The sequence below is a fragment of a genome, assembly GCF_019968955.1.
Source record: "MAG: Porospora cf. gigantea A chromosome Unknown PgA_NODE_228_length_27645_cov_353.911, whole genome shotgun sequence".
In the NCBI taxonomy this organism is placed as follows: Eukaryota; Apicomplexa; class Conoidasida; order Eugregarinorida; family Porosporidae; genus Porospora; species Porospora cf. gigantea A.
This window is the reverse complement of record NW_027151519.1, coordinates 1-27645: the sequence shown is the minus strand read 5'-3', so window position 1 is coordinate 27645 and position 27645 is coordinate 1. Positions and strand designations below refer to the sequence as shown.

At 53.1% G+C, this 27645-nt stretch overlaps 19 protein-coding genes across 32 annotated transcripts; 9 read left to right on the top strand and 10 right to left on the bottom strand.

Annotated features, from left to right (window-relative positions):
• Positions 1-169: 169 nt before the first annotated feature.
• On the top strand, positions 170-520 carry KVP18_002134 (uncharacterized protein; the record flags this gene model as incomplete). The annotated part of the gene is made up of 1 exon (XM_067952805.1): positions 170-520. One exon carries the CDS (start codon positions 170-172, stop codon positions 518-520), a length of 351 nt encoding a protein of 116 aa, XP_067811322.1.
• Positions 521-1207: 687 nt separating this feature from the next.
• KVP18_002125 (uncharacterized protein) lies at positions 1208-1750 on the bottom strand (the record flags this gene model as incomplete). The annotated part of the gene is made up of 1 exon (XM_067952791.1): positions 1208-1750. The coding sequence occupies one exon, from the start codon at positions 1748-1750 to the stop codon at positions 1208-1210; it is 543 nt and encodes a 180-aa protein (XP_067811308.1).
• A 249-nt stretch (positions 1751-1999) lies between these two features.
• KVP18_002133 (uncharacterized protein) lies at positions 2000-2428 on the top strand (the record flags this gene model as incomplete). Of its 2 annotated transcripts, none has more annotated exons than XM_067952804.1 (1): positions 2000-2428. In XM_067952804.1, one exon carries the CDS (start codon positions 2000-2002, stop codon positions 2426-2428), a length of 429 nt encoding a protein of 142 aa, XP_067811321.1. The 2 variants fall into 2 exon arrangements, with proteins under 2 accessions (XP_067811321.1, XP_067811320.1); XM_067952803.1 differs by having other exon boundaries at positions 2012-2428.
• A 38-nt stretch (positions 2429-2466) lies between these two features.
• On the bottom strand, positions 2467-3463 carry KVP18_002123 (uncharacterized protein; the record flags this gene model as incomplete). 2 transcript variants are annotated; one of them, XM_067952786.1, is made up of 5 exons in its annotated part: positions 2467-2754; positions 2783-2999; positions 3026-3256; positions 3283-3296; positions 3323-3463. In XM_067952786.1, 5 exons carry the CDS (start codon positions 3461-3463, stop codon positions 2467-2469), a joined length of 891 nt encoding a protein of 296 aa, XP_067811303.1. The 2 variants fall into 2 exon arrangements, with proteins under 2 accessions (XP_067811303.1, XP_067811304.1); XM_067952787.1 differs by lacking the exons at positions 2467-2754; positions 3283-3296; positions 3323-3463 and having other exon boundaries at positions 2777-3145.
• Positions 3464-3509: 46 nt separating this feature from the next.
• On the bottom strand, positions 3510-4597 carry KVP18_002131 (uncharacterized protein; the record flags this gene model as incomplete). Of its 2 annotated transcripts, none has more annotated exons than XM_067952800.1 (2): positions 3510-4219; positions 4246-4597. In XM_067952800.1, 2 exons carry the CDS (start codon positions 4595-4597, stop codon positions 3510-3512), a joined length of 1062 nt encoding a protein of 353 aa, XP_067811317.1. The 2 variants fall into 2 exon arrangements, with proteins under 2 accessions (XP_067811317.1, XP_067811318.1); XM_067952801.1 differs by having other exon boundaries at positions 4246-4546.
• A 13-nt stretch (positions 4598-4610) lies between these two features.
• On the bottom strand, positions 4611-4829 carry KVP18_002130 (uncharacterized protein; the record flags this gene model as incomplete). Its single annotated transcript, XM_067952799.1, has 1 exon — positions 4611-4829. The coding sequence occupies one exon, from the start codon at positions 4827-4829 to the stop codon at positions 4611-4613; it is 219 nt and encodes a 72-aa protein (XP_067811316.1).
• Positions 4830-5546: 717 nt separating this feature from the next.
• KVP18_002129 (uncharacterized protein) lies at positions 5547-6792 on the bottom strand (the record flags this gene model as incomplete). 3 transcript variants are annotated; one of them, XM_067952798.1, is made up of 5 exons in its annotated part: positions 5547-6195; positions 6224-6306; positions 6333-6452; positions 6481-6568; positions 6599-6792. In XM_067952798.1, 5 exons carry the CDS (start codon positions 6790-6792, stop codon positions 5547-5549), a joined length of 1134 nt encoding a protein of 377 aa, XP_067811315.1. The 3 variants fall into 3 exon arrangements, with proteins under 3 accessions (XP_067811315.1, XP_067811313.1, XP_067811314.1); XM_067952796.1 differs by lacking the exons at positions 6224-6306; positions 6333-6452; positions 6481-6568; positions 6599-6792 and having other exon boundaries at positions 5547-6095; XM_067952797.1 differs by lacking the exons at positions 5547-6195; positions 6224-6306; positions 6333-6452; positions 6481-6568 and having other exon boundaries at positions 6574-6792.
• A 208-nt stretch (positions 6793-7000) lies between these two features.
• Positions 7001-7972, top strand: KVP18_002135 (uncharacterized protein; the record flags this gene model as incomplete). The annotated part of the gene is made up of 1 exon (XM_067952806.1): positions 7001-7972. The coding sequence occupies one exon, from the start codon at positions 7001-7003 to the stop codon at positions 7970-7972; it is 972 nt and encodes a 323-aa protein (XP_067811323.1).
• Positions 7973-8031: 59 nt separating this feature from the next.
• On the top strand, positions 8032-8277 carry KVP18_002127 (uncharacterized protein; the record flags this gene model as incomplete). The annotated part of the gene is made up of 1 exon (XM_067952794.1): positions 8032-8277. One exon carries the CDS (start codon positions 8032-8034, stop codon positions 8275-8277), a length of 246 nt encoding a protein of 81 aa, XP_067811311.1.
• A 50-nt stretch (positions 8278-8327) lies between these two features.
• On the top strand, positions 8328-11241 carry KVP18_002122 (uncharacterized protein; the record flags this gene model as incomplete). Of its 4 annotated transcripts, XM_067952784.1 has the most annotated exons (3): positions 8328-8847; positions 8893-10553; positions 10582-11241. In XM_067952784.1, the coding sequence occupies 3 exons, from the start codon at positions 8328-8330 to the stop codon at positions 11239-11241; spliced, it is 2841 nt and encodes a 946-aa protein (XP_067811301.1). The 4 variants fall into 4 exon arrangements, with proteins under 4 accessions (XP_067811301.1, XP_067811302.1, XP_067811300.1 ...); XM_067952785.1 differs by lacking the exons at positions 8893-10553; positions 10582-11241 and having other exon boundaries at positions 8328-8852; XM_067952783.1 differs by lacking the exon at positions 8328-8847 and having other exon boundaries at positions 8895-10586.
• Positions 11242-11353: 112 nt separating this feature from the next.
• On the bottom strand, positions 11354-13723 carry KVP18_002137 (uncharacterized protein; the record flags this gene model as incomplete). The annotated part of the gene is made up of 1 exon (XM_067952808.1): positions 11354-13723. One exon carries the CDS (start codon positions 13721-13723, stop codon positions 11354-11356), a length of 2370 nt encoding a protein of 789 aa, XP_067811325.1.
• Positions 13724-14015: 292 nt separating this feature from the next.
• KVP18_002132 (uncharacterized protein) lies at positions 14016-14654 on the bottom strand (the record flags this gene model as incomplete). Its single annotated transcript, XM_067952802.1, has 1 exon — positions 14016-14654. One exon carries the CDS (start codon positions 14652-14654, stop codon positions 14016-14018), a length of 639 nt encoding a protein of 212 aa, XP_067811319.1.
• A 123-nt stretch (positions 14655-14777) lies between these two features.
• On the top strand, positions 14778-16399 carry KVP18_002138 (uncharacterized protein; the record flags this gene model as incomplete). Of its 3 annotated transcripts, XM_067952809.1 has the most annotated exons (3): positions 14778-15315; positions 15407-15517; positions 15546-16399. In XM_067952809.1, 3 exons carry the CDS (start codon positions 14778-14780, stop codon positions 16397-16399), a joined length of 1503 nt encoding a protein of 500 aa, XP_067811326.1. The 3 variants fall into 3 exon arrangements, with proteins under 3 accessions (XP_067811326.1, XP_067811327.1, XP_067811328.1); XM_067952810.1 differs by lacking the exons at positions 15407-15517; positions 15546-16399 and having other exon boundaries at positions 14778-15365; XM_067952811.1 differs by lacking the exons at positions 14778-15315; positions 15407-15517 and having other exon boundaries at positions 15560-16399.
• A 66-nt stretch (positions 16400-16465) lies between these two features.
• On the top strand, positions 16466-17855 carry KVP18_002139 (uncharacterized protein; the record flags this gene model as incomplete). Its single annotated transcript, XM_067952812.1, has 2 exons — positions 16466-16507; positions 16536-17855. 2 exons carry the CDS (start codon positions 16466-16468, stop codon positions 17853-17855), a joined length of 1362 nt encoding a protein of 453 aa, XP_067811329.1.
• Positions 17856-17913: 58 nt separating this feature from the next.
• Positions 17914-18912, bottom strand: KVP18_002136 (uncharacterized protein; the record flags this gene model as incomplete). Its single annotated transcript, XM_067952807.1, has 1 exon — positions 17914-18912. The coding sequence occupies one exon, from the start codon at positions 18910-18912 to the stop codon at positions 17914-17916; it is 999 nt and encodes a 332-aa protein (XP_067811324.1).
• A 169-nt stretch (positions 18913-19081) lies between these two features.
• KVP18_002124 (uncharacterized protein) lies at positions 19082-22898 on the bottom strand (the record flags this gene model as incomplete). 3 transcript variants are annotated; one of them, XM_067952790.1, is made up of 2 exons in its annotated part: positions 19082-20483; positions 20539-22898. In XM_067952790.1, the coding sequence occupies 2 exons, from the start codon at positions 22896-22898 to the stop codon at positions 19082-19084; spliced, it is 3762 nt and encodes a 1253-aa protein (XP_067811307.1). The 3 variants fall into 3 exon arrangements, with proteins under 3 accessions (XP_067811307.1, XP_067811306.1, XP_067811305.1); XM_067952789.1 differs by lacking the exon at positions 20539-22898 and having other exon boundaries at positions 19082-20482; XM_067952788.1 differs by lacking the exon at positions 19082-20483 and having other exon boundaries at positions 20520-22898.
• Positions 22899-23104: 206 nt separating this feature from the next.
• Positions 23105-23866, top strand: KVP18_002128 (uncharacterized protein; the record flags this gene model as incomplete). The annotated part of the gene is made up of 1 exon (XM_067952795.1): positions 23105-23866. The coding sequence occupies one exon, from the start codon at positions 23105-23107 to the stop codon at positions 23864-23866; it is 762 nt and encodes a 253-aa protein (XP_067811312.1).
• A 74-nt stretch (positions 23867-23940) lies between these two features.
• On the top strand, positions 23941-26409 carry KVP18_002126 (uncharacterized protein; the record flags this gene model as incomplete). 2 transcript variants are annotated; one of them, XM_067952793.1, is made up of 2 exons in its annotated part: positions 23941-26148; positions 26186-26401. In XM_067952793.1, the coding sequence occupies 2 exons, from the start codon at positions 23941-23943 to the stop codon at positions 26399-26401; spliced, it is 2424 nt and encodes an 807-aa protein (XP_067811310.1). The 2 variants fall into 2 exon arrangements, with proteins under 2 accessions (XP_067811310.1, XP_067811309.1); XM_067952792.1 differs by having other exon boundaries at positions 23941-26409.
• Positions 26404-27516, bottom strand: KVP18_005167 (uncharacterized protein; the record flags this gene model as incomplete). The annotated part of the gene is made up of 1 exon (XM_067949544.1): positions 26404-27516. One exon carries the CDS (start codon positions 27514-27516, stop codon positions 26404-26406), a length of 1113 nt encoding a protein of 370 aa, XP_067811330.1.
• Positions 27517-27645: the final 129 nt, after the last annotated feature.

Genomic DNA, 27645 nt, shown 5'->3' with positions numbered 1-27645 from the left:
ACCTTTCTTCAATCCTGATGATATTGTGACTCATCCTGGGGACCAGTCTGAGGCTGACGTCAACGACTGTAAGCATTGGGAATACCCCAACGTTGGCCAGGTGATCCACGAGATTACCAAGAATCAGAACACCATCCCTGTCGTCTTGGCGGTGGCTCCCAATGTGGGAATGGCGTACTTGAACTCGCAGTTCGACTGTGGCATCATGACCAGTGAGGCTGAGTGCCTCAGAGCCTACTACGCGCACACATTGGGTGACAGCGTCAATGGTGGCTACGTGGCCTTGGATACGGAACTTGACATTCCCGCCGGAATTGAGCACCAACTGCGAACTCTCCAGGCACTGTACGATTCCTCTCCGTACTGTCAGCCCGAAACTACTGTGTGTCCTGAGTTCGAAGGAACGGAGCCGTGTCTTGAGAATGAAGAGGTGATCCTCCGCTATCACGGAGGACGCAATCGCCTTCGCATTCAGGAGCTGGTTCCGGCTTTGCAATCTCTCGTTGCCAGCGGGTACTAACTACTGCTTGTTTCTTTGAAGTTAACCTTTGTTAATTGATGTCAACCCTAAACATTAGTGCTGCATTTAGTTGTCGGTCTTTTTCGTGTAGGCTCTTTATGTTGGATATGAGATGATGCCAGTTAGATTAGTCGAATCTTATTTGGCATAAGCTGGCGCGTCTGGCAGATTTGAATCTATGAATTAAGCCGGCATGAGTTCGTGGGTTGAGGAACTGAGCAGTCTTCTCGGGCGCGTCATTGTTGTATTCGGACAGGATGGGTGCATGCTGCAGGGTGAATTGAGCTCCTTCGATCAGTTCGGAAACGTGGCATTGGCTGACTGCTCAGAGAGGTTGACATCTGGGAGACATGTCGCAGATTTGTATCTGGGGCCAGTGATATTCAGAGGCGATGCCATTGCTATGCTTGGCGCTCATGAGAGGGACTGTGGGGAGGCCACTACACTGAATGAAGTCGTACGGGCAAGGATAGAAGATGCAGCACAGCGGCAGGAACGCACAGTGCAGCTAGCGGGGCTGGAGCTGCAAAAGTGCCTGACAACGGGAAGGAACATCAGCGAGTCGTTGCGCAGCACATTACCCCAATTCACAACGATACACGACTTGATTGCAAGGCCGACCGGAGACGGAGGCCATCGGTTGGCTGCTCATCTGATCGGCCGAGTTGAGGCTCCGACACTGCAAGATTAGATCCGCTCGATGTGCTTCATGGTCATGTTACACAGGCCACCCGCTGTGCTGAGCAACAAAGTGCGTCGGCGTGCCTCTCGATTGAGACGGTTCCACCGAAACAAGAGAGCCGAGGTGGTGCCGGCCACAAAGTCTATGCATAGATGCTGGTTGTGTGTAGGTTCCTTAGCCGGCTTCGTGAGGAGGCGACGGGAAAATGTAACAACCTTCTCTTTGTGGGTCGGCTTGGATGTGACGTCATCCTTGAGTGTATTCCAATCAGTGAGAACGAGTCGATCAATTGTGGGCTCCACCAACTTCGTAAGGAGCATTCGAGGAGTCCACTTCTCGGCTGTCGACACGGCTGTGGTCTCCGCTTCGTTGAAGGTTTGATTCGCCAGCATCTTTAGTCGCTTTGGATGTCCTTCGAATCGGTCACCTCCTAATGCTCCCTTTGCGCCCCCCCCGAGAGCGCCTAGCAGTAGCGACGAGAGGTAGACAACACCAGTGGCGAAAGTTATATTCTCACTGAAGCGTCTTCGAGACGGGACCAAGTCCATCGGAAATCGTCAATAAGATGTTGGATTCTATATTGGGTCCGCTTCCACCTGTCACCAAAACGCTGGTGCTCACGTCCGCGCTTCTCTCAGCGGCAATCACAATTGACGTGGGTGGCCTGTAGCGAGATTATCCAGCTCATCTCTCCTCTTTCTCTGTACTTGAATTGGAAGCTGGTCCTCTCGCAAGGCCAAATATGGCGGGTGGTGTCCTGTTTTCTCTTCAATGGCAGTCTTTCTTTGGAGGCCGCCATGAATCTCTACATGATTATCTTTTACTGCTCTCGGCTGGAGGAGGAGGTCTTCCATCGCCGACGTGCAGATTTCCTCTGGATGCTGCTCATCACGGCGGCCATGCTACTAGGACTGCATAAATTGCTGGGCTCCTCGGTCCTCTTCTTGTCCAAGCAGTGGATCGCAGTGCTAACGTATGTGTGGGGCCGCAAAATGCCGTTCCAACAGGCTCTCCTGTTTCTATTCGCGGTGAGGGCGCCATACGTAGTGTGGATTTTGGCGTTGCTGGACGTGGCATTTGGAAGTAACCCAGGAACGTATCTGCTGGGGGTGCTGGTGGGACATGTGTATTTCTACCTGGAAGATGTGCTCCCTCATATGCCCGTATCCAAAGGTTTCCGTCTTCTCAAGACCCCAAGGTTGGTGCAAGCCCTAATCAAGAACTAGGTTCATCTAATTCTAACTCCAAGGGAACCGTAGCAGCATTATGCCTCCGGACAGCTCTCATTGGGGTCACACGCTCCAAATACGCCAGCATTTTCAGATGTCCCATGTTTGGAGCTTGGCCCGCCCCCACCCATCTGTGCTCGGCGAGCGCTTCTGCGTTGAAATGCTGCCACAATCTTACCATCCATCGCGAGCTTCTCAGCTAAGGTTCGGTAGCGACCCTCCAGCGGCGAATCAGGACGGGGGTCGTTGCTTATCTCCTGGATCACGCTCTCCACGTTGGGTAACTTTCTTCGGGTGTCTGTGACGCTGGCTTTTGCTCCGCTCTGCGTGTACTTTTCACATGCCTTATACTTTCAGAATTTCGTCCAGGCTCGTGCCGTTGATAACCATCTCAGGAAGTTTTTTGTCAGGTCCCTCGTGGATGACGAGATTCACGCTCTTCGGAGGCTCTGCCTCTCCTTCCTCCTCGCTTTCTTCCTCTATCATCTCGACAGCAGGCGGGACCAGGTTGAGACGACCACGTGTGGGGGATTTAGCACACAGGTAGGCTTGGTGGAACATGTTCATCCTGTATTGCGGCGGGTATTTCCCCACCAAAAATTGCGCAGTCTTCGCGTCCCCGCACAAATCACACTCGGCATCCGTTCCGATCGTATGGAAAAACATCGAGCATTCAGGCTTTCCAGCGGCCACACGATCTTCTCCAGCTCCCATTTGTCCACTTGCTCCTTCATGGCAGGAGTGCGGTACAAGGATACCCCCTGAGGAGTCAAACTCATGAACAGGAGAATCTTGCTGTCGAAGCGGCGAGGTTCACGAAGGAGGCTACGATAGCGCGTTACAGAACTCACTCTACATAACCGAACTGTGTATGAACTCATAGTGCCCTACCTGATTCTGGCCGCACCCCTTATTCAGGCTATCAAGGTCTTCCTTGTCCATCTTAGTCCCTGGAGTCGTCAACGCACATTCCTCAATGTCCCGCTTGCCCGCACATCCACAAACGAGCATACATAGGGCGACAATCCTCATTCGTGATGGGATTTTGCCGGGAAGACGTTTTGAGCATTCGGTGTGACTAGAACTCGAACTCAAAGTCTTCAACGTGTGCACGTCTAACAATTTCTGCTTCCGGCTCCACGTTCTCGCACGTCTCTTCAAAATCTTCAATGTCTGGTAATGGTGACTCATTACCAGGCAGTCTTACGCAGGTAGTTGCTAAGTGATCGTTCAGGAGCTTCAATACGTACGGAACACTCGACGACATTTGTCGTGAAAGTTGCGGTGACTCCAGCAGGGCGCAGAGCGGGTAAAAGTCTCTGTCAGCGCAGATTTCTCGGGAGGAGACTGATCTACTGGAGCCGTCGGCCAATCTTACATGGAACTTCGCACCCTCCAGTGTGGCTTCCAGTACCCTGGGGGCCGAGGGCCGATCCGAGTCACTCAACGACACGTCCAGTGCTTCGGCCTCGGACTCGTCACGGGGGAAAAACTCCAGGAGTGTGGTCTGGGTTTGCCGGCGACGACGCTTGGCAGGAGGGGTGGGCTTGGAAGACTGGAGTGGGCGAATTTCGGTTTTGGGTCTGGGTGTCTGTATTGAATGTAGCGATGGAGGCAACGGTTCAGCGTTTTTCGGTTGGGTGTGAGCCAACAGATGGATGTTACTTTCGCCCACGAATACCACTCCACCTCTGGCTTCAACGTCGCCTGTGAGCACGATCTTAGCGATGTTGGGTCCCGCAACCACGCCGCGGAACAGTGAAGCCTGCACTAAGAGCTCTATAGGATCTGTCGTCAAACAAACACAGGCCTACCAAGACTCCGACATCGGGATTTCTCCATGAGTAGCACGTCTGGCTTGCAATACAGCAGAAGGCATCGCTTTCCGTGTACCGGAGCGAAACCTGCACATTCTACACGGCGTGCTGCCTCCGACCGCGGCAATAATGGCCTACAGATATCCTCCGCTCTGTCGATCTGCAGCACCATCGGGTCGAGGCGCGTCTTCACCCGTCCACTGCCCGAGTCAAACCGAATAGAACTTGGCGGATCGACCAAGTCTGCGACGAGTCGGAAATCTCCGATAAGGAGCTGTTGCAGATCGAGGGACGACATCTGCCTAAAACGCGTCCATGGGAGCATTTCTGTCTCGAGCAAATACACCATAAACAGATTTCACTCACACTGGCCTCCTGCGCTTCTCTGGTGTGCCATCATCATTGTCTCTGGGGAAGGGACACCACACGTTCTTAGCAGGGGCGGCGAAGAGCTTGCCACCCCTTAAGGCAAGGCTAATCTCCCGCTCAAATCTTCTCTCGTCGTAGGAGTCCAGTAATTGCCAGCTCATTCTAATGGGTGTTTCAGCAGTCAGGAAAATCAGCCTATCCAGCCAGAACATTCCAAGGCTAACTATCCCTGTTCAGCTTCCTTCTTAGCCTCTCGGTAGATTTCCAATCACTCTAACTATCCTTCCTTCTTAGCCTCTCGGTAGATTTCCAATCACTCTAATTCAAAGCTAACTATCCCTGTTCAGCTTCCTTCTTAGCCTCTCGGTTCCTTCTTAGCCTCTCGGTAGATTTCCAATCACTCTAATTCAAAGCTAACTATCCCTGTTCAGCTTCCTTCTTAGCCTCTCGGTTCCTTCTTAGCCTCTCGGTAGATTTCCAATCACTCTAATTCAAAGCTAACTATCCCTGTTCAGCTTCCTTCTTAGCCTCTCGGTAGATTTCCAATCACTCTAATTCAAAGCTAACTATCCCTGTTCAGCTTCCTTCTTAGCCTCTCGGTAGATTTCCAATCACTCTAATTCAAAGCTAACTAACCCTGTTCAGCTTCCTCTCGGTAGATTTCCAATCACTCTAATTCATAGCTAACTAACCCTGTTCAGCTTCCTCTCGGTAGATTTCCAATCACTCTAATTCAAAGCTAACTAACCCTGTTCAGCTTCCTCTCGGTAGATTTCCAATCACTCTAATTCAAAGCTAACTAACCCTGTTCAGCTTCCTTCTTAGCCTCTCGGTAGATTTCCAATCACTCTAATTCAAAGCTAACTATCCCTGTTCAGCTTCCTTCTTAGCCTCTCGGTAGATTTCCAATCACTCTAATTCAAAACTAACTATCCCTGTTCAGCTTCCTTCTTAGCCTCTCGGTAGATTTCCCGAAGGGCCTTGCTGCGTTCCAACATTTTCTGGTCCGTGTAGGCGGCAGAATCCTTCGGGAGCTGCAACGTGTCAAACTCAGCCACCGTGAAGTGCAGCACAATGATGACAACTTGAAAGGCGACTGCAAAAGCGAACAGCACCGCGCCAGCTTCGTAGGACTGTTGCACCTCCCCCATATTGTACTTGATCGGGTCCCTGAGGGTCCCCATGAGGTTACTGTCAGCCCACGCCTCGAACGCCCGCTGCCACTTGGAGGAGAGGAACCCGGATTGGAATATGTAGAACACTGATGCTGGCACCGTGGCCAAAACAGGCAGCAGCAACACCATCCCCACCAGAATGGACCCGCGGGTGCCAATTCCCATCTTGTAGGACATCAGAATGTTGATCGGCGCTATAGAGATCTGGAACATGGCTGCGACAAGGCATACGATGTTTATGAGTCTGGAGGCGGTGACGTATCTCTCCATCTCTCGGCAGCTCTCGGAGGTTCTAGCGGACATGACGGAGCAAATCGTAGACTGGATAACTCGGTTGGAGATCCAGCGGTTGTGCAGCGGTTGAACAATTCCAGCGAAGACCTGTGCAATGTGGAGGTACTTGCTGCGTGAGTGTTTTGCTCGAGTCTCACGTTTTTTTGGCCGGAGAGATGTCCTGCATTGTGATGAACCCAGGATCTTGCGCCGCCACCCCTTCCAGAGGCGTAACTAGCGTCTGTGTGCCTCATATCTGCTGCTCACGTTCCGCAGGGTGCTTTCGACTTGCCAAACACCAAGCATGTGGTTGCGGATTGTGCATCGTTGCCAGACTAGCGTCGTAGAAACAAGAAACATCATTCCACACACTACGCCGAGACAGGCCTGATTGGCCCCAACCCTGGAGCCTCACGATTCCTACTGTCCTCCATCTCAGCTTACTCATGTGTGCGTGCACACAACCTCGCGTATCCAAATTTTTCATACACCGCAACTCACGCCTCTATTACTTCCTCAGCACCAAAGTGTACACCGCCGTGCACGTGAGAGCCAAGGCGACGTACGGACTCAACCTCTCACCTACGATGGCGAACTTTCCAAGCACCCCGTAGGCTCCCGGTTGTCGGTTGTCAAACCAGTTAGGAATCTTGGGTCGTAGATACGTGCAGGTGCATACTGTCAAAAGTAGCACCACCACCAAGGACTCCACGTTGAATAGAAACATAACAAAAGTCCTATTTGATCAAATTCAACCAAGGTCCGATTTGATAAACCCTAGCTGGTCGTTACCAACAAAAGTCCTATTTGATCAACCCTAGCTTGTTGTTTCACTGCAGAAAAAGTCTCCAGTAAATTGTGGGTTGGGACTAACATCTAAAACATAGCATGTTATGTGTTGCGTGGCATGAAATATAAGCAATTTTGTCACTTCAATGACTCTCTCTCACCGGCAACGTAACATTCTCATTGGGCGCATCAAAGACACCTTCGAAGGCGTGTTTCGCGACGAGCTGAAGCTGGACATTGTCAGCGGACCTCTGTTCCTTCCCACAAAGACAGGTCTGAACGACGAGCTCAACGGCATCGAGCGCCCGGTGTCCTTCGAGACTAAAGACGGCCAGCGCCTCGAAATCGTGCAATCTCTCGCCAAATGGAAACGTTGTGCGCTTCACAACATGAAATACCCCCGAGGCGAAGGGCTGGTTACTCGAATGAAGGCCGTTCGGCGAGATGAGGACTTGGATGCGATCCATTCCTTCTATGTAGTGCAATGGGATTGGGAGAAGGTCATCCATGCATCTGACAGGTCCAAGTCGTTCCTGGTGTCTGTCGCGAGCCAGATCTACGGATGCCTCCTGAAGACTAGGGATGCCATTGCACCCACGTACACCTCTATGATGGGGAAGGAGCCACTACGAATGGCCCCCAACCTGTTTTTCATCACTACGCAAGAGCTCCACGATGCCTATCCGTCTCTAACTCCAAAGGAGCGCGAGCGCGAGATATGTAAGGAGCATGGGGCCGTATTTCTTATGGAGATCGGTGGCACGTTGGCAGATGGATCAATGCACGACGGAAGGGCGTCGGACTACGACGACTGGAATCTGAACGGTGATATCCTTGTTTGGAATCCTGTGTTAGACAACTGTCTAGAGCTCTCCTCCATGGGAATTCGAGTCAACGCCGCCAGCCTTAAGGCGCAGATGACGGCACGGGGCGAGGACAAACGCTTCGAGTACCACCAAGCCATTCTGGCGGGAGAATATCCGCTCACTATCGGAGGAGGGATCGGTCAGGACAGAGTCACCATGTACTTGGCGCAGCTTCCTCATCTGGGTCAGGTTCAGGTTAGCTCGTGGGGGAACTGTGTATCGGAGGAAGAGACTAAAGAGTTCTTCACATAATCTGGCATGCAATTAACTTTATCGCTTTCTTATATCTGGAATAGAATCTTGGCACATCCATGACGCTCTCCAAACGAGCCATCCTTAAATCGAAGCTACGGACAGACGAGATGAAGGAAATAGCCGACACCATCTGCGATTGCTGTGTTGAGAAGGCGGGTTCCGCTATTGTGGACTGGGACAGAGATCTGTTCGAGGCAAGGAAGCTGGCGAAGCAGCGGAGAGAATCTATGAAGAGCCAGAGCACCAATACAAGCACGAAAAAGAATCAGCGTACCGCCAATACAAGCGCCAGCGTGGCATAAAGCATCATAAGAACACAAAACCGCACAGTCATTAAAATGGCGATAAACATATGCTAGTGAAGCCGAAAAGGTCCTCCGTGTTGCAGGCGTCGTTGTCGTCGTTGGTCCCTTTGCAAAACATCTCTCCGACTTTTCTCGAACATGCCACCAAACTCCAACCGGTGCTGGAGGCGCTGGACGCGATTCGTGCGAATACCACCTTCGTGACCATCTCACCCAACGACGAAGGGCCTCCGACAATTACATCTTGCACTTCGTCTCTGGACGACACCAATGCACAGTCCACCCTCCTGTCAAAACGCAAATCCAAGCAGTTCGAGAAGAAATTCGGCTTCGTAGACGATGCACTTCTGACGCGGTGTCTCGTTGAGGAGAGCGACTACGCCACCCAACTTTCTGAGTGCCACAAGGACGAAGACCCGCTAGTCAGTCTTGACACCTTCCTCCCAGAGAATGGGGCTGAATTTACGCTGGTGAAGGTGGGGTCGGAGCGCAAGCCCTCTTGGTATGTTCAAAGAATTGATCGTGGCCCGTATAGCTCTGTCACGTCGCCGCAGCCCTCTGATTCGTGTTGAAAATGTTCTCTTGCCTAAAACCGCTAATTACTTGACTCAGACATGAGCGTCAAGCTGAAGGAGTTTGTCCGTTCGGTCAGACAATGCAAGACCATCTCGGAAGAAAAGGCCCTGATCGCTCGTGAGCTTGCGCTCATCCGAACTGCGTTCAAAGACGGAAGCACGCGGCACTCAGCACGCAACATGGCCAAGCTCATCTTCATCTCAATGTACGGAGAGCCTACTAGCTTCGGACTCATAGAGTGCGTCAAGATGACCGCCTCAAGCGAGTTCCTCGATAAACGAATAGGCTACCTAGGTGTCGTGGCGCTTATGGACCATAGTCAAGGCGACATGCTCACCCTCCTCACGAATTGTATTAAGAAGGACCTCGAGGACAGCAATCAGTACATCGCAGGAATCGCCATGGGCGCATTAGCCGTAGTTGCGAATCCGGACCTCGCCAAAAGCCTAGGTCGGGACGTGCAAACGTTATTGGAAGGGTCTAACCCGTACTTAGTCAAGCGAGCTGCAGCATGCGCCGCGCAGCTCATTCGCGCCTGTCCAGAAGAGGTGACGCGTTATATGGAGCTGCTGCCACGCCTGTGGAAGGACTCCAACCACGGCGTCCAGTTGGCGGCCGCGACGCTGACTGAAGCGGTGCTTGGCGTTCTGGATGTGGACTTTGACAGGTTGATAGGAGACGTGTTCCCGATGGTTCTAAAGCACCTACAAGACGTCCCATCCACAGCTGAGGTAGACATCCATGACCTGCCGGACCCATTTCTGCAGGCTAGGCTCGCCAGGGTGCTGGCTTCTATGGCGGTCAAGGACCATGCGGCAGCAGCGCTTCTTCGACCTGTGCTGAAGAGTGTAGCTGACGGAATGGACACCACCAAGAACGCTGGGGCCAGCGTTGTCTTCGAATGCGCCAGTGCCCTTCTTGCTATCTCTTCGGTGACCTCCCTCCCTCGACAAGCGAAGGTGGTTGACCTGCTACTTCAGGACGACTTGGTGTCCGCAGGGTCGCTGGAGAGTAACATTATTGTATCCGACACCTGTAAGGAAGCGCTGCTCTATCTGGAGAGTTTACTGGCGTCCGAAGACGTCAACGTGAAGTTCGCCGCACTGGACTGCTTGGCATCCATGGTAGGCAGCAATCCATCTGCAGTTAGAGAAATCGCCCACTCCGTGACCCCGTGTCTGCATGACGACGATCAAAGCATACGGTCACGAGCGCTTGCTGTGTGCTCGGCAGCAATTTCCAGGTCGAATGTGCAGGAGACGACTAGAGATTACTTGCATCTGATACTCAAGAATCAAACCGATCCCCCCCGCCTGGAGAACGTAGCCTTCGTGAATGCCGTGCTGGCGAGTCTGTCCTCGAGTGTCACGACATTAGCACCTAATCGTCGATGGATGTTCGATACGCTGCTGAAGTTGTTTTGCTTGACCGACAACACGCCCAACCAATCGGTATTCCAATTCGTTGAGGCGTTCAGGGCGACGCCTGAACTGCACCTGTATTTGGTCCACCGAGTTTTTCACTGCCTGAGGCTGTATCCAACGAAGCCAGCGGTGGTGTTCACCGCCCTCCAACTGATAGGATTGGAGGGACACCTCTTATTGACGAGCCCTGGAGAGGGTTATCCATGCCAAGAAGCCGACGGGGTAGTCGCTACTCTGCTCGAGACTGGCCAGATTCTAGCGCAGAGCCATCGAGTGAGTTTCCCAACCATTCACCACTCAGCCTAGCGACTTCTTCTTTTGTCCAGCGGATATGTTCTCTGTCAGTGGTGTTCCGACGAACCGAGTGCCGGAGGTGAACCACCTGTTGCATGCCTTGGTGTCGTGCGGCACAAGGTTGGCACATCAACTGCCTGCTGGAGCTGACCGCCTGATTCTCACGCTTTTTAGCTCCCTAGACCCTCTGGCAGCCATGGATGCTGAACTGGAGAAGAGGCTGGCGGAAGGGCGGGGTATTTTAACCTTGGACCTAAATGACCAGAAGCAACTTTTCGCAAGCGAACCAGCACGGCGTCCTGCGGGTCTCTGCTCAGCCATCGGCGACGTGGGATACATACCAGGAGCTCCGGATATGGATTTGGTAGCCAGTGGAAAAGCCCTTCAGAAGCTGACGTCTACAGCAGCCGCTGAATCTACCTGCCTGTTGGGTGATTCTCCGGGAGTTCCGGTTACGAACGGGAATCTTCTCAGTCTGGACACTGACCGGTCGACATCTTCCATTGGGCCGGCTCCGACCGCCAGTCCACGGCTTCTGGAGAACACTGCCACCGCGAAACCTGATGCGTTTGAAGGGATCACGCTCAATTTGCTGATCGACTCGCCTAAGATGTCACCTGAGAACGGTACAGCAGCGCAGACAACAAATCTACTGGATCTCTTGTGACTTCCGTGTCGATCGCACCTAACATCCTACGCGGAGTTGAGTTTCATTTCAGTCGTACTAACATCGGCAATCAGCTGACGTTGTTTCATTTCAATTCACTTCATTTTCGGAACTACAGTAGTAAATGCGCTAGCAAGAAGATACCAGTGCTTAGGCCCAACTTCAGTCCCAGTGAGCTGTTATCGCCCTGTAGATGGCCTGATTTGTCGGTACCTTTGATATTGTGGGTCTTGCCGCCCATCTTACCCTTCTTCACATCCTTCTTCACATCCTTCTTCACACCCTTCTTCACATCCTTCTTCGCATCCTTCTTCACATCCTTCTTCACATCCTTCTTCACATCCTTCTTCACATCCTTCTTCGGGTGCGCAGGCATAGGCTTCCGCTTGTGCTTCTCAGCGTGCTTGGGCTTAGCGGCGTGCTTGGCCTTAGACTTGTCAAGGTGCTTGTCCTTGCTCTTGTTGGCAGGCTTGCTGTCCTTAACATTGGACTTGTCAGAATGCTTGGTATGCTTCGACTTGTCAGAAGGCTTCGCCTTATGCTTGTCGTCCTTGTTGTGCTTTGCCTTATGCTTGTCGTCCTTGTTGTGCTTTGCCTTATGCTTGTCGTCCTTAACATCCTCATCGACCTTCTTTACCTTGTGGTGCTTTTTGCTAGGTTTCTTGTCTTTGCTGTTGTGCTTCTTGCTGGGCTTCTTGTCGTGCTTTTTGCTGGGTTTCTTATCGTCTTTCTTGTCGTCTTTCTTGTCGTGCTTCTTCTCCTCCGTCGTGGTGTCATCCCACACAAAACCTGTGTAGGGCAACCCCGGAGTTCCCAAACCGGAAAGAGGTTCAGTCGTTTCCAATTCACCAGTGCTCTCGCCGAAGTAGTCGGAGTCGTCCTCATATGCTGTGGCGCTGACGAGGTCCTCCATAGGAGGGGTGGGCATGTGTGTTGGGGGTGAGGTAGTGGTCAGATCGTCATAGGGCCTGATGGTGCGCTCATCGAAGTCCTTCCAGAGCATGTGCTCATCGGGGTTAGAATCATTGGCGATCGGGAACTCGGGGTCAGTGGCAATCGGGAACTCGGGGTCAGTGGCAACCGGGAACACGGGGTCAGTGGCAATCGTCTCATCCGGCATCGGAATCGCAGGCACTGCCGGAGTGGACGGCCAGGAGGGCACGAATGGCTCTGGTTGGACGGTAGGAATGAAAGTATACGCCGTCTCGGGTCCCGCAGTAGGAATGTATGGCTCAGCCGGAATCGCACCCACAGCGGTCAGGAATGGGTTTTCGGGCATCGGCGGCGTCAAGAATGGGTCTGTCGCGACAACGGGTTCCGTGGGAATGATTGGGATTGTGGGCATTACTTCCACAGCAGCCGTGGAAGCCGTAGCCACCTCAGGTGTCGGAGGGGTCCACACTGGCGCAGTCCACGCATCTAACTCGTCCCAGACAACAGGTTGGATCAATGGGGCAGTCTCCGTGTAAGTGTCCAGTGTGGCCGGCTCAGTTATCGCTTCGGTTTCCTGGGCCTCCGTCAGGTCCAGATTGACAGGGGCCTCAGTGCTTGGCTTAGCCAAAGTGGGGTAGCCGGTGAAGGGTTCACCTGGAGTGCCGAGGGCTGGCTCAGTGGCTGGCTGGGGCTCCAAATCCATTTCGGTCTCGGATTCGTCAATGTATGCGTCGTGATCGACATTTTCGTCCCAGATGGCAATGGGCTCCTTAATTCTGGTGGCTGGTGTGACTGGTATGGCTTGTGTCTCTGACCCGTCTCCAATCATGTCGTCCTTGAAGGGCTTTATGGTGCGGACGTCCTCAATGTTCTTCCATAGCTCTCCAAGATCCAGGTCTTTGGCAGGGAGGAATTCGCTTAAGATAGGTTCAGTCATCGTGCTTGAGGCATCGCCGTTCGCTGCTGGTGCCGCCGCATCAGATGACGAGGTTTGCGATGACGAGCCAGAGACAGACGACGTCGTTGACGTAACGGTACTGGAAATGGAAGTAGACGTCGTTGACGTAACGGAACTGGACGCACCAGTAATGCTGGAGCTGTCTGAGACTCCAGAGCTTTCTGATGCTGCAGAGTATGTCTCCTTGGCGGTGGTCAGTACCCCTGAAGTGGTCTTGGTGAAACTCGGTTTCGTGCTTTCTTCACTAGCCGTGGTTTCCACGATGAGCTCCGTAAAGGGCTTGGCTGCAAGGTGGTCACCCAAAGTCGCCGATGACCCCGTCCAAGGCGCTCCAGGCGTCCCAAGGAGGTGGCTGGGCTCGGGGATCGCGTCAGTGCTACTGGTAGAAGGCTCTGTCGTCGACTTGTCGCCTTCCTTGGACCCTTCCTTGGTCCCTGTCGAGGCCTCGGATGTGCTTGTCGGTTGTTGAGTGGACGGCTCACTAGAAAAGATGTCAGGGAATACATTCTTAGCGAACTCTGCCGCATCAGACTCGTTCCGTTGCAGGACTCGTGCCATCGAAGCGGCAATCAAGAAGGATACTAGCTTCATTGGAAGATATGATAAATTTGAACCAATGTTGGATTAGCACAAGACCACGTAGCCGCGCGTATCCAAGACACTCAGCCTCAGCCCACCTGATGGAAAGTAAAGTTAAAGGTTGAGTCCGGACAGCATTCAGTCTTGACGTTATTGATCACGGACCCATCAGTGTGACGACTGTTGGGGTTGCAGCTGCATGAAACGGGCGATTATTCATGTGCCGAAAGCCACTGACAACCAACTCACGCCTAATTCCAGTGCCTGTCCTAATCTCTTGTCACACCAAACTCACCGAAGAATGTCACGCTAACTCCAGTCCATCAGCTGCCCGTCTCCTCACAGCTTCATAGAAGGTTTGGTGGAGACGTGCACAGGCTTTCTGAGACGTTGACACCAGCTGCGGAAGGGCGTCCTCCGGGACTCGGTTGTACATCATGAGTGACGCCAGCTTGTTGTGACGACTGGTACAAGCAACTGAAACGGTCGGAGTGCCTACGAGTTCTCGCTGTGCCAGGTCCACGAGGACATGGTTGTCGACAAGTCCTACGTCCACAGCGGAGACCATTTCCTTGAGACTGATGCCAGCGTCGACAACGGCCAACATTGCGCAGTTAATTACAGGGGATAGTAGATTACCGTCCAGTGCAATGACGGTTACATTGATCTTGATGTAGCTCGACTCATACCTGTCAGCGGCGATGACGCCACTTAAGATGCCCTTCAATGCCAACGCAGCTGTCGCAGCCCTCCTATCATTACGCCGCATGACCTTCCGATCCAGGAACGCGAACGGCGCGACTGAAATGTTCACTGTCAGCAGGTCGGCACCTCGCGGTTTCTCAACAGGCCCCACCACAGCCGCCACGACCTGTGTTAGGCCAACTTTCAACTCGGCCGAACCATCAGCTTCTCGGATGACACCCCCGACTCGAACCTGCATGGATCGAGTCTCGTCGCTCAGTCGACCGTCCAATCGAAAGCCTTCTGGTGTGATCACCTCCAGCCGACTCTGAGTTCGACACAGCTCTGACCACTTACCATCACTAAAATAGCGAGATTTGGCATGTCCCTCTTCGACACTGCTAACCTCATTCAGCTTCTACAGACTCGAGAGTCTACCAGCGAGCTAGAGACCGGCATTCAAGTCCAGGCTCCACAAACGTATTTCCAATCGTCAACGAAGCCCTTCAATGTCGAGGCTTCCCACCGCGACTGCACTTTGACGACCCCTTCTGGCTACGAACCACAATCGCTGACCCAAGAGAAATCAGTACTGGACGCGGTCAGCAGTGGCGAGCCGGTGCCTCTCAACGACAGCAAAGAGAGTCGCCGACGGCGCCGCGCAGAGAAAGCTGCCCGGCTTGAGAAGTGGTTCGGCATGCCTGCACAGACGAACGTCTCTCCGGAAACCGTCAAGGAAATCCAGGCTCTTGAGTTTCGTGGAATGCTGCAGAGAAAAAAGGGTCGACGCATGCGCCAGCACCAGTCTCTAGGTGTTCCAAAATACTTCCACATGGCGACGGAGGTGGCTGTGGGTCTCGCCGACAGGAAGATTGGAGAGAAGACGAGGGTGATTTCGAAGGATAGGAAGACGGACCGGAGTGTATTGTCTGAACTGTTGAGGTTGCAGAAAAAGGAAATAACAAACTGAATTAAAGATGCTGAACTCTAGAGCAATTCGCTACCACACAGAGCTAGCGACTATACTGCAGGACCTCATGGCCAACCTCAATCAGGAGGCCAGTCCAGCGGACACAAAGGCTCTGCAGAAGAGCGTTGACGTGCTTACTCGGCAGCTGGTTAGTGAGTGCTTGGGATAATCGCGACCTAGTCGCCGCGGAGGACATGAAGCGCATGGCGGAGCAGCGAGCTACTGAGCGGGCTGCGACGAAGAGCCAGACCGCGCTACTCCGAGATGAAAATGCGGCGCTGGTGGGCGATATAGCAAAGCTCGAAGAGCGGCTCGAACGCGAAACCGCCGCTGTAGTCTCCCTGGAGCTGGACTCTTCTCGTTTGGAAGTCCTTGAAAGGGAGCTGCGGGAAAAGGAAATGGTGGTGGAAAAGGTAAAACAGGAAGCTCAAGAGGCCGTGTGTGCTGTGAAGCGACAGCAAAGGCTGTCTGAGGAACGAGAATCTGAGTTGGTGGAGGCGAATCGGAAGCTCATGGGGTCTGCTGTGGTCAGCGCCCAACTGCAGACGGCACTCAGCGCGTTAGAGGAGGAGCAAGACAAGTGGCGATCAGCCCAATGCGAGATCGAAAGACTACAGGGAGTTCAAGCCGATCTGGAGAGCAAACTGACACTACGGAAAGACGAAAATGAGCAGCAGATGCATTCTGCTGTCTTGCGTAAATACTATGATCGGTCCTCGAGGTTCAACCGAATAGTTCTTGCTAACCTGCTCGGATGGGACGCAAACGTTGTAGAGACAACCTGCGGCACCGAGATGCATCTGAGGCTTTTGACACCTGAGAACCTGGGCGTGTTCAAGTTCACCCTGGATACATCCATGGACACGGTCATAGAATCCAACTCTGTGGACCCAATGGATTTCGAATTCCATGTAACAGGGAAACTAAAGACCTTGTGGGAGAAAGACGACAAGTTGCGGCTCAAGCTGGCCAAGCTCAAGTCGTACCCATTGTTCCTGGCGCAGTTGCTTACAGAGCTGTCGCCTGACCAGTGACCTTGTTATGTGCTCATGAGGGGTTGCGTCGGATATCGTCGTCTTAGAAAAAGCCGCAAATTCAGCATGCCCGACTATCTGGCGACGCAGAACCTCGACACGCTAGACGTAAGGTCCCGGACCCCTCCTCACACAGCCCACGAAGCTGACCCCGCTGACGCCAGAGGTCATTTCGAGGCAGGCCACGATCAATATCGGCACGATTGGACATGTCGCTCACGGGAAGTCAACTATTGTGCGGGCAATCTCTGGAGTGCAAACTGTACGTTTCAAACGCGAGAAGGAGAGGAACATCACGATATATCTAGGGTACGCCAACGCTAAGGTGTACTGTTGCGAGAACGGAAACACAGAAAAGTGCCGGTCTCCGGAGTGCTACAAGTCCTATCCGTCTAATCATGTTGATGACCCAGTCTGTCTAAAGTGTGGCGGCGCGATGGTTCTCAAGCGACATTTCTCGTTCGTTGACTGCCCAGGTCACGATATCCTAATGGCTACCATGCTCAATGGAGCTGCGGTGATGGATGGCGCCCTACTCCTCGTAGCAGGTAACGAGTCCTGCCCGCAACCACAGACATCTGAGCACTTGGCTGCTGTGGAGATCATGCGCCTGAAGCACCTACTGATCCTCCAGAACAAAGTGGAACTCATTAAGAAGCATCAGGCCCTTCAGCAGCATGATGAAATCCGAGACTTTGTGAAAGGCACCATTGCACAGAACTCTCCGATCATCCCTGTCTCCGCCGTACTGCAGTTTAACATCGACGTCCTGTGCGAGTATCTGGTCACCCAGATACCCGTTCCGGTACGTGACTTCACCTCGAGTCCGCACATGATCATCATTCGATCTTTTGACGTGAACAAACCAGGGGAGGACATCGAAGATCTCAAGGGAGGCGTTGCTGGTGGCACCTTGCTGAAGGGCGTACTACGTGTGGGGGACGAGATTGAGATTCGACCCGGTGTGATCACTCAAAGCGAAAGCGGAGTCGTGTGCACTCCGATACGATCCAGAATCCGATCGCTGTTCGCTGAACAAAATGAACTTCAATTCGCAGTGCCAGGCGGTCTCATCGGGGTGGGCACTCAACTAGACCCCAAGTTGACCCGTTCTGACCGACTAGTCGGATCCGTACTGGGTGCTCCTGGGCACCTTCCGGACATTTATGACGAAATCAAGATCAGCTACTACCTGCTGAGGCGGCTGCTTGGCGTCAAATCTGACGACAGCAGGGCTGAGGTGAGCAAGCTGAAGTCCAAGGAGTACCTTATGCTGAACATCGGGTCAACGACAGTCGGCGCTCGTGTGAAGAAGGTGGACAAGGACAAAATGTGTCGCTTGTCCCTCTCACTGCCAGTATGTGCGGGCATCGGAAGTAACGTGGCACTTTCGCGGCGGATCGAGAAGCATTGGCGTCTGATTGGATGGGGTCAGATTCTCAAGGGTCGATCGTGATACTGTGCTTTCGTGGACTCTACGTGGCAGCATACAAGTTGGCAAGTTCTAAACACCATCAGTATTCTATGCCTTTCATAGACTCCGCTAGGGTTTTCGCACTGGCTAGGAGCTCGTCGCTCTCTTCTTCTTTGAAGGTCAAATTGACCACGCCGTGCACACCGTGAGCTCCAAGGAGACATGGCACTGTCAAAACCACGTCTTCCTCGATCCCAAAAAGCCCCTGTACAAAGGTTCCTACCGCGGCCACCTCCTCAGTATTGTGCAGGATGCGCCTACAAAGCTGGGCAACGCTGAATCCGATACCCCAATTCGTAAAGCCTTTCAGCCGGATGATCTCCTCCGCGCTAGCAACCACATGTTTGTGTGCGTTGGACGTCTTTGAAAGGTCGCAGAGCTCACTTACAATGGCGGAGCCCACGTTGGTGGAGCTCCAGACCGGTACCGACGAGTCACCGTGCTCGCCGAGAATGAAGGCATGGATTGAGGATGTACTGCAGTGCAACTCGTTGGCCAGATAGTGTCGGAAGCGACCCGTATCCAAATTGCAGCCAGTACTGATCACTCGGTTGCGGCAGAAGCCTGACAGCTTCCAGGCGACGTAAGCCATGATGTCGCAGGGGTTGGTGGCAATCAGAAGTACCGCGTCGGGACTGTTCTTGGCAATTTCAGGGATGATGCTCTTAAAAACGTTCACGTTTCGTTGAAGGAGCCCCAGTCGAGACTCGCCTGACTGCTGACGAACGCCAGCAGTCACCACAACGATACGGCTGTTCGCCGTCTCCTTTAGGTCCGTGGCCGCAAAAACGCAGGGCGGGTTCGCAATGAACGTTAGCGCCTGCTGAATATCCTTTACCTCTCCTTGTAGTCTGTCAGCCACCACGTCAAACATACAGACACGGTTCCCAACAGCCTGGGAAACGCAGGCTAGTGCACAGGCCAGACCCACCTGGCCTGCCGCCCCGATGATCGTGATGGTCCACGGGAAGGTCTGCTCTTTCCGATGGGTGTGGAACACGTTCAGGATTACAGGGGAACTATCGTCCTCAGTCGCCATTTTAGAAGATTTGCCAGGATACGATATGGATGGTTCGGATATTCTGCCAGATGATATCTCAACGCAGTTCGACCTGCGCTGCTCCGTTCGTGGTGTGACGTGTTACCAAACGTAGAATGTTAAATGTGACGATTTCTTCACAAACACGAGCGTTCACTTACCTACCTGCTCACTTCACCCATGGAGTAAACAACGCTAGAAATGCTTCCCACTTCGAGACTGGCACGTCTACTCCCACGTGGATTCGCATCTCCTGATCGCAAGGACAAGCGTTCCCGGCGCAACCGCAAGCTCCTCCGATAGTCGTTGGAGGTGCGAGCGCAGTCGGCGACGACAAGCTCGACTTCTCCCCCGTCGTCGTCGATGATATCTCTGTAGGAAAGAGCTGGCCTTCGCAGTACATCCCCTTGATCTCATTTAGCACGAAGACGATGATGTCGTTGATGTATGGAAAGCGATGACCCTCGAGACTGTAGAACAGGCCATTCAGGCCGCCAGCAGCGAACATCTGCTGATAGTGCTCTCTGAGACACTGTGCTTCGGTATTGGCGGTCGGGCAGTTACCGTAGTACTTCACAAAGTTGAGACTGGTGTCTGCAGACGGAGTCAGCATCACCGGAATCAGAGCCTCTATCTTCTTTAAGGCGTTCATCGCCTCATCTGACGACGGGTAGTCGTATCTTAGACAATTTTCTGGGGTGTCAACGACGTTTCCATGCGTCAGAAAGACATCATCGAACTTCCAAGGTCCGCAGGTGTCTCGGATCTCGTTGAATTGAATTTCCTCATGTGTTGTCAGCGTTCCAGCGTCGAACTTCTCTCGCAGTTCGGTCAACTGGGCGTGGAGACGACTATCTGTCTTGCAGGACCCGTAGGAAAGAGCCCAGTCATCCTCGAAGTCCTCTGTGCCCCAGTTGGTGTTCCAGTTTCGTACGTTTTCGGCGGCGTCACCTGCTGTGTGCGGAAGGGCGTCAGTGATAGAGAGAACCACCCTAATAATGGCTGCGTCGTCGTCGTGACCGGCAGAGAATCCCCAGTCGGGGTCGTTGGCAATGGAAACCAACGAGCCAAGAAGATTTTCCTTGTAGTCGCCGCCTCCACTAATGTTGAGGAAGGCAGACGCTCGACGCAGGCTGGCAACATCCGAGGTCAACGGGGACTTTAGCTTGTAACAATGATCCCTACGGAATTTTTTTGGAAAGTCTCCATGATCGCCGTAGCCGCTGATGGGGATGGGCTTATCACTAAACGTGCTGAAGCCAATTCGGGATCCTGGGTAGAGACCAGAGACCTCCTTCATCAGCTGGCCGAGGTTATCCCGAAACTGGCCGACAACGTCTCCAAAGGAACCAGACACGTCCTGGTTGATGGCGAGCTCAAATTTAACATGGCAGGAATCGAGCTGCGAGGGGAGCGAATTGATTCCTCGCGCTCGAAGGAACCCCCCACGATTGATGAAATCTTCAAAGCTGACGCCGTTGATAGACGTTTTTTCGTTGACCGTGGCCTTAAACCACTCAGGGTTCGAGCCTAGAGCCACGGTTATCACAATTGAGATGATGGCATTCATTCTGACAAATAAAGATAGTCGATTGCAACAACACTCACTACATGTTTTGGACCCACTCACAAGTGACTTCCCCAAAGGATAACTTCGATTCAGCCATTGCACAGGCGTTAGACGGCCGGAATTGGCGCAGCCAGAGTCCTGTAGGATACCTAGCTCCCAGATAGTGGGTTGGCTGTGTTTCACCCCAGTGGGGACACGTGATGACTGATGGTGTGTCGAGTTTAGCCTCTTCAGGCGGAGGGGCCCTGTCCCTACACGGAGGGGCTGGCACCGGCGCAGGCACACGCACCTTGCAGGGCGATTCGGGGCGCGCAGCGTTTCTGAAGGGGATTTTTGCCCGCCGAAATGACTCAGCGCGTTGCATCAGATGCATCCTTGCATCACAGCAATCGGAGATATAGGCCAACGTCTTCCCCGCCAGCGCCGATGCCATGTTCTCCCTGTTGGCCTTTGCTGCCTTCAACCGCTTGGCTGATCTGCTCAACTCGACCGGTATATTTTCGAGGCGGGCGCACCCCTCCATCCCCCGTACCAATTGTCGAACCTGGTGTGTATCAACCACTTTATGCAGGTTGATGATGTCGTTGCAGTCTCGAAACACGTCCATCAAATATCCGAGGTTCTGCAAAACCTCAATGGACGGTTCAGTGGCAAGCGTTGTTGCGGCCATCAGAAGCTTAAGCGCCGGCATCTCTCCCATGAATGGAGCGACGAGAGCTGGAAGGTCACAAAGGCAGACAACCGACAAGTTCGGCATAGAGAGATTTGCAGACTCCTCATCGACACCAGAGGGCATCATAGGGGTGACCAGCACGGACAAATCCGCAGAGATCCCGTCGAGCTGTCTTCGCAGCTCAGGATTCCTCCAAATTAGGGCAACTAGACCGGCATAGTGGAACTTGCCTAGCCAGGCAAACCGAAATACGCAGCCCAAAACGTGGGCGAATGTCTCCTTCAGTGTCCCAGTCTCCAGAGTCTCCAGGAAGCACTTGAACCCCACAAGACACTGGCTTAACTCGTCCTTGATGAACAGATGTCTGGGGTGAGGAGAGCAATGTGAGTCTAGCAGGTTTCCTAGCCAATCTGGAAGGAGTTTGTTGCCAAGGATCTCGCAGACTTTCTTTATGGCGATCAATAGGCGGCGAATCCGGTCCTGAGTATGGTTGACGGGGAAGCTGTGGATGGCCTCACGAAGCATAGCCATTTTTCGACCTTCTGGAACCAACGACATTAAGTATGCGAGGACGTAGGTGAGTCCTGATTCGCGTTGGCGGAGCCACCAGTCACTAAGGGCTTTAATCTTGGATAGACGCTCTCCGTCGGTTCCACTCCACGAAACTTCAACGAATTTGTCATGAAGCAGGCCAGTCAGTCTGCACGGAAGCAAATCTGCAGGTGTATCTCTCAGCTCTGGGTGCTTCCCCCTCACGAATGACTGAATGAGCGCCATGATGGTTTCCTTGCTATGCTCGAAGCCAAATGCTTCGAAGCAAACCACCAGCCAGTGCTGCTTCCCAAAGAAATGCTCGTTCAAGCTGACCACACCTTCCCATTGCAAGCGCATGTCGATTTCAGGACTGCTCGGGCTTTCGGTTTCCCCGCTCAACTGTCGAATGCTGAAAAGGATGTCCAGACTTCGCAGTCGAGTCGTTGCAGTCGCACCCTCCAAACGCAAGGATCCTAACGCCGCGAGCGCAGCTTTCAACCCATTATTGACTGCCTGGCTTTCTCGCGCATCCGTGAACCACGTCTCCAGGAAGCGGATGTAGTCAATCAGAGACTTCCGTAGCTCAGCGGGGTCCATCCGCAAGAGTTCATTTGCGAAGAGATGGCTTTTTCGTAGAAGCGTAGGGTGGATTGTTTGGAATGATGATGGGTGATCTTTGGGGTCCCCCTGATACATCCATTCCATAGAAGTCGGCGGTACTGAATCCAGACAGTTAAGTCGCCCTATGAAGCTGAAAGGTACTCGATGAAGATGTTCATGTCCCACAGCTGCTGCCAGCATGCTGTTGCCGTCCTCCACAAAGGAGCGCACGTCACAGCTTGCCAACCAGCGGCGCCATCGATGAGATCCAATGAGTGAGTTTGGTGTCAGCATGGACATCAGCTCCGGGTACTCCGAAAACTGAAGAGGACCATGCGAAAAAATGGCCTTAAGTCTCCGTTCTAGCTCCCTCGCTTGACATGAGAAAGGCAGGACTACGACAGCAGGGTTTGCCGCGGCGACACTGAGATTCAGCCGCTCAGTCAGGTCGTTGGGCACGTTTTCATTCGACCACGGGACACAGACGTCGGACGGGTCCTTGCGTTCCCAAGCAGCTGGTTCTAGCAACATATTGAAGTCCGATCTAATCTCTTTGGACACCTCATCAATGATGTGCATCATCTGCCTGTCGTTGGTCAGAAGGCTCATTGAGGCGAAATGCCAAAAGGAACACGGGTTCGTTCGAGATTCCTGGAGCCGCATGAAGTAATGATCGATTTAGGTACGAAGTGTATCCATGAGTGTCACTCCCATTGCTTATCGTCCATAACTTCATTCGATTAGTTGCCCCAGTGTACGGAATAGAATATGTTTCAGCACATTTTGTGTCAATTACTGAAAAGTGAAAATTGGGCATGCGTTGTTTCCCAGAGCACTGCGATGCCGAATCTCCCCTCCTGTGGGCAGTGCTTTCACTTCCAGTTTGCCGTTCAACTAAGGAACTGCAGAACAACAAGTGTTTGAAGAAATTGGATTCCCCAGCCAGCTTCGTTGTCACACAAGGACAAGGGGACCTGATGGTGCCGCGTTGCCCCGGATGCCTAGAATGCAGAAAATGCCGACTCCAATGGCCTGACCTAATTCTTACGCCTCCCAAACCGGTGGACCTTAAGCTCCTTGTCTCCAGAGGCGGCACTCTAGACGCCTTGGAGTCGTTAACCCAAGTGTGCCTCCGTCACTCGGGCAACCACAGAGTGATGCCTCCCAAACTTCTCACTCCTCAGCAGCACCTGTGCTCCTGTTTTCACACGTGCCAGCCAACCTCCCATCGGTGCTCCCGCAGGCGACAGCGGGTCCTGAGGAGGATAGCTGTGCAGGTGGCGGAGAGCTACTGGAGTCTGGGGCCGCACAGCTTTGGTTACTTCATGTGCTGTGTCTTCCTGCTGTTACCGCCAACCACACGACGTTCGTTCACGACCGGTATCGCGATCATTTTCGGCGTCGTAACTACCCTTGCCTTGCTTCACATGATTAAAAAGGTGAAGAGCCTGTTTTTTTTTACGCAGCTGGATTTCATCAAACACCCAATGTCGTATGACGACGATAAGTACGCGAAATCGATGCTGCTACTCCCGGTGATCGTGCTCATGTCTTTTACGTTCCTTTCCTCTTTCTAATTGTAGGAGGATTCGCCTATGTGTTTTTGTGGAAGATCCCTGGCAGGGTATGAGGAAATATTGACATAATTTTGATGCGGCTGCGGTTGGAAAAGACATCTGGTGTCTCGTCGCTGGTCGCGTCACTCAAAATCGTGGGCAAGGACTCCATTATGATGGGCGTTCTTGACCGGATAGCCGACGAGTTCCCCCCCGGATCATCCAAATTGCTGCAACCAGACGCCTGGCGTGTGCTGGATCCGTCCAAAGTTTGCGTTCCGTGGGCGATTGAAAGCGTGCCCACTGACGACTTGGTTAAGCTGCTGCACCCAGGTGCCGTCGCGAATGGCCCTCTACAGCTAGTGTTGCCTTTCTCATGTCAAGCGAGGGAGCTAGAACGGAGACTTAAGGCCATTTTTTCGCATGGTCCTCTTCAGTTTTCGGAGTTCCCGGAGCTGATGTCCATGCTGACAGCAAACTCGCTCATGGAATCCAATCGATGGCGCCACTGGTTGGCAAGCTGCGAGGTTCGGTCCGTTGTGGAGGACGGCAATGGCATGCTGGCAGCAGCCTTGCTTCGGAGTCATCGGATACCTTTGAGGTTCATCAGTCGGGTGGGCGTTCTGAGTGACAATGGAGTTCAGCCGAAGTGGTTTTGCCAGAAACCCCATCTCCTCACAAATGAGCTCATACAAATGAATCCCAGAGAGTTGAGGCAGTTTCTAATCGACTACATTTGCTTCCTAGAATCGTGGTACGGTCAGGATACGGATTGCATCTCCGTGGTGCAAGGTGGTTGCACAAGCGCTCTCACTACATTGGGCTGCTTGTATCTTGAGGGTGCGACTTCGAGGACTCGACTGCACAGCCTGAGAATCCTATCTGCCCTCCGACGACTGGTGGGTGAGCCAGTGGATATTCAAGCTCATGTTACCGACGTCAGCTTGCACTTGCAATGGGCCGGATTGGTGGAATTGGTCAGGGATTTATGTGGCGACAAGCACTGGCTGGTAGTCGGCTTTCAAGATATGGATTGGCAAGATCTCGAGCGGGTCTCAATGGCTGGTGAAGAGGCTGGTGAAGAGGCTATTCGCGAGTACATCCAGCGTTTTCTGAAAGGATTGGAACCAGAGACGAGTAGTTCACCGGTGGCCTCAAACCCTGCCCGCTTCATTCGGCACCTGCACTACGATTGCGTAGATGCGATGCGATCCCACGCGGCTACCGATCGGATTCGGCAGCTAGCGGAGTTGGGTGAGTGGTGGCGCGTACAGCTAGGACAAGGGTTGACGCTTGTCCTCATGACGCTATTGTCGTTAGTTACAACACGCCGACGCGACAAAGCTTTAAGTGAGTTGAGGAAGCTTGACTTTGAGGAAAATTACGGGGACGGCACAATGGGCAGCCTTCTTACCGCCATTGGGCACATGTGCTTGATCGTGGGCATCAAACACTTGCCCACCTGGCTTCTGAACGTGCTGGATGTAACTGAGGTGCCCCCGTCCCAATATGAACTTGCGTTCAATGAGTTTACAGGATGCCACATAGACTTCGAGAGCTACGTCAACAGCTTGGTTCCTGGCCCGATAACCCAAGCACTGGCCATCTCCTTGCTGTCTGTTTTCTGCTGGGCCTGGAGGGCCGCGTTCCGATATGTTGACGTGGCCACCCTCTTGGTGAGGAACAAGGAAGTGAATGACTGTGCGCTGGAGATTGGACTTCACCCTTCTGTTCTGGTGTGGCCACTATTCATGACGTCCGACTTGACGGAGATTCCAAATATTGACCCTCAAATGCAACATGCTCTGAGGCTGGTGCTTGATTCCTGCAACCATGCAGGGCCGTCCTCCTCTGTGGAGTATCTCAAATCGGAGACCTTCCTGCGCCCGTTCATGGAAGATATGCCTGCCGTTACACTTTTGAAGAGGTCCATGTCACTTTTGCCTCTGGGAGCCCGTAAAAAGAAAACGTACATGAGCCATACGATACGGGCATTTCAGGCAGTAAACGATGCTGGCCTACTTCCAGGCATTCTGTATTGCGACACCAGGAAACGGCTGATGAAAAACCTCTCTCGGCTTGAGGGTCTCAGTCTGGGGCTCGTTCACCGGCAGAACATAGGCGCTCTGACAGCAAGTTCGATTGATGCTCACGAGCGGCAAAGGGAGAAGTACTATGTGGAGACGGCAGATTATCTGGCCAAGTCTTTTACAGACTTGCTTCCGTTTTACTCGCACTGTGAAGGTGTCGTGGCTGCGCAGACCTCCTTCTGTGCGGCCACGAAGCCGAAGGAGCAGCCAGAGGTAAGCAGTCCTTGTGACATTCCGGACTTCGCGCCAGCACCTGCACCACGAGTCGCTCGACGTCGGCCTTTACGAGTGCATGAGCCACTGCAGGACCCACAGCAAAGCCCACTTCAGCCAGAGATGGCCACTCGGCCTCTCTCTCTCGCTGGGTGTTTCCGACGGGGAAGTCAACAATTGCCAACCGGTTTGTGGGAGAGTCATATCAGCAGAGATCCTTCGTGTGTCGGCGAACTTCAAGTGCTCGCCGTGAGATCATAAGGCGCTTTCTGACGAAAACACTGCCATGGCCACTGCTATGGACGAGTTCAACGTCGCCGATTTGCCAGCGGCAGCGCCTGCAGCTCGTAGCAGAACTCTCGCGGTCTTCTGAACTCCTGATACAGCGGCGTCGTTCAATAGGCACATGGAAGCGGTCACCGTTCTGATAAAGAGCTGCGGCGCGTCTCCGAAGTCGGGATTAGTCATTAGGACCAGGAGCAGCAACACACCCAGCGGGTGTACAATGACATCGCTGAAGGCAGCAAACGACAACAATAAGGCAGAAGCCACCTCCCCACGGAGACCTGCGTCCTTCTGGGTAAGCCAGACCACGTGACCTGGCAGCTCACCAGCTGCCGCGCAGGTGTCTACGAGCTTTTGAAGCTTCGATTGCAACGTGTGCAGGTCACACGGAGGCTCATTCATTGTGTCGAAATCAGGACTGCCTTCGTAGCAGCGGAGGAGGACCGCCAAAGTTCCCGGTTGCAGCAAAGCATCCCAAACCACCATCATATGTGACCGGTCAAGCCGCGGCTCGGTGAGTAGCCACGAGACCACAGGCCAGAACTTCCGCACTTGCACAAGTCGGCGAAGTTCGCCCGAGAATTGAGGGGTCTGGAAGCAAAGGGCGGCGATCTGATCGAAGAGATCCTCTGTTCGTCGTTCGCATAGTAAACCTAACCAGTCCTCTATTTTTCGCCTGTCACTCCAGTATCCCTCCTGGGTCTGCGCTACGGTGTCAGACGCCACAAACGTTTGCTTCCTTCCTGCTAGGGAGGCCAACGCTGCGTGTGCTTGAGCAATGTCGACGAACTCCACATCTCTTTTTGCCATCAACACTGAGCGGGGCTGCGTCCTGTTTGGAGCAGGAAACCACTCGACCAGGTTGTTGTTGGGGCTTGACAGCAAGTGCTGACAGTGGGATACAGTGATGGGTGACAGATAGCCATCGGGAAGGCAACGAGAAGTCTTGTCCTCACCGACGTTCAGAACGTCCTGTAGAGGAGGGAAGTCGTTCTGTGGGCGCCGCAGCGTGCTGCCGGCATGTTTTCCGAGACCGACTACGGGTTGGATTTCATGTCGATACACCGCATCAATACTCCGCATCTTGTGATTTCAGGAATATTTCGATTTTTCGAAAAAATAATTCTGGGCACCCCACGCAGCATGTGAGCCACTTGTTAACTGTACCTATATACCATAAGATGAAGACTGTGTCTGGGTGCTTAATTGGAG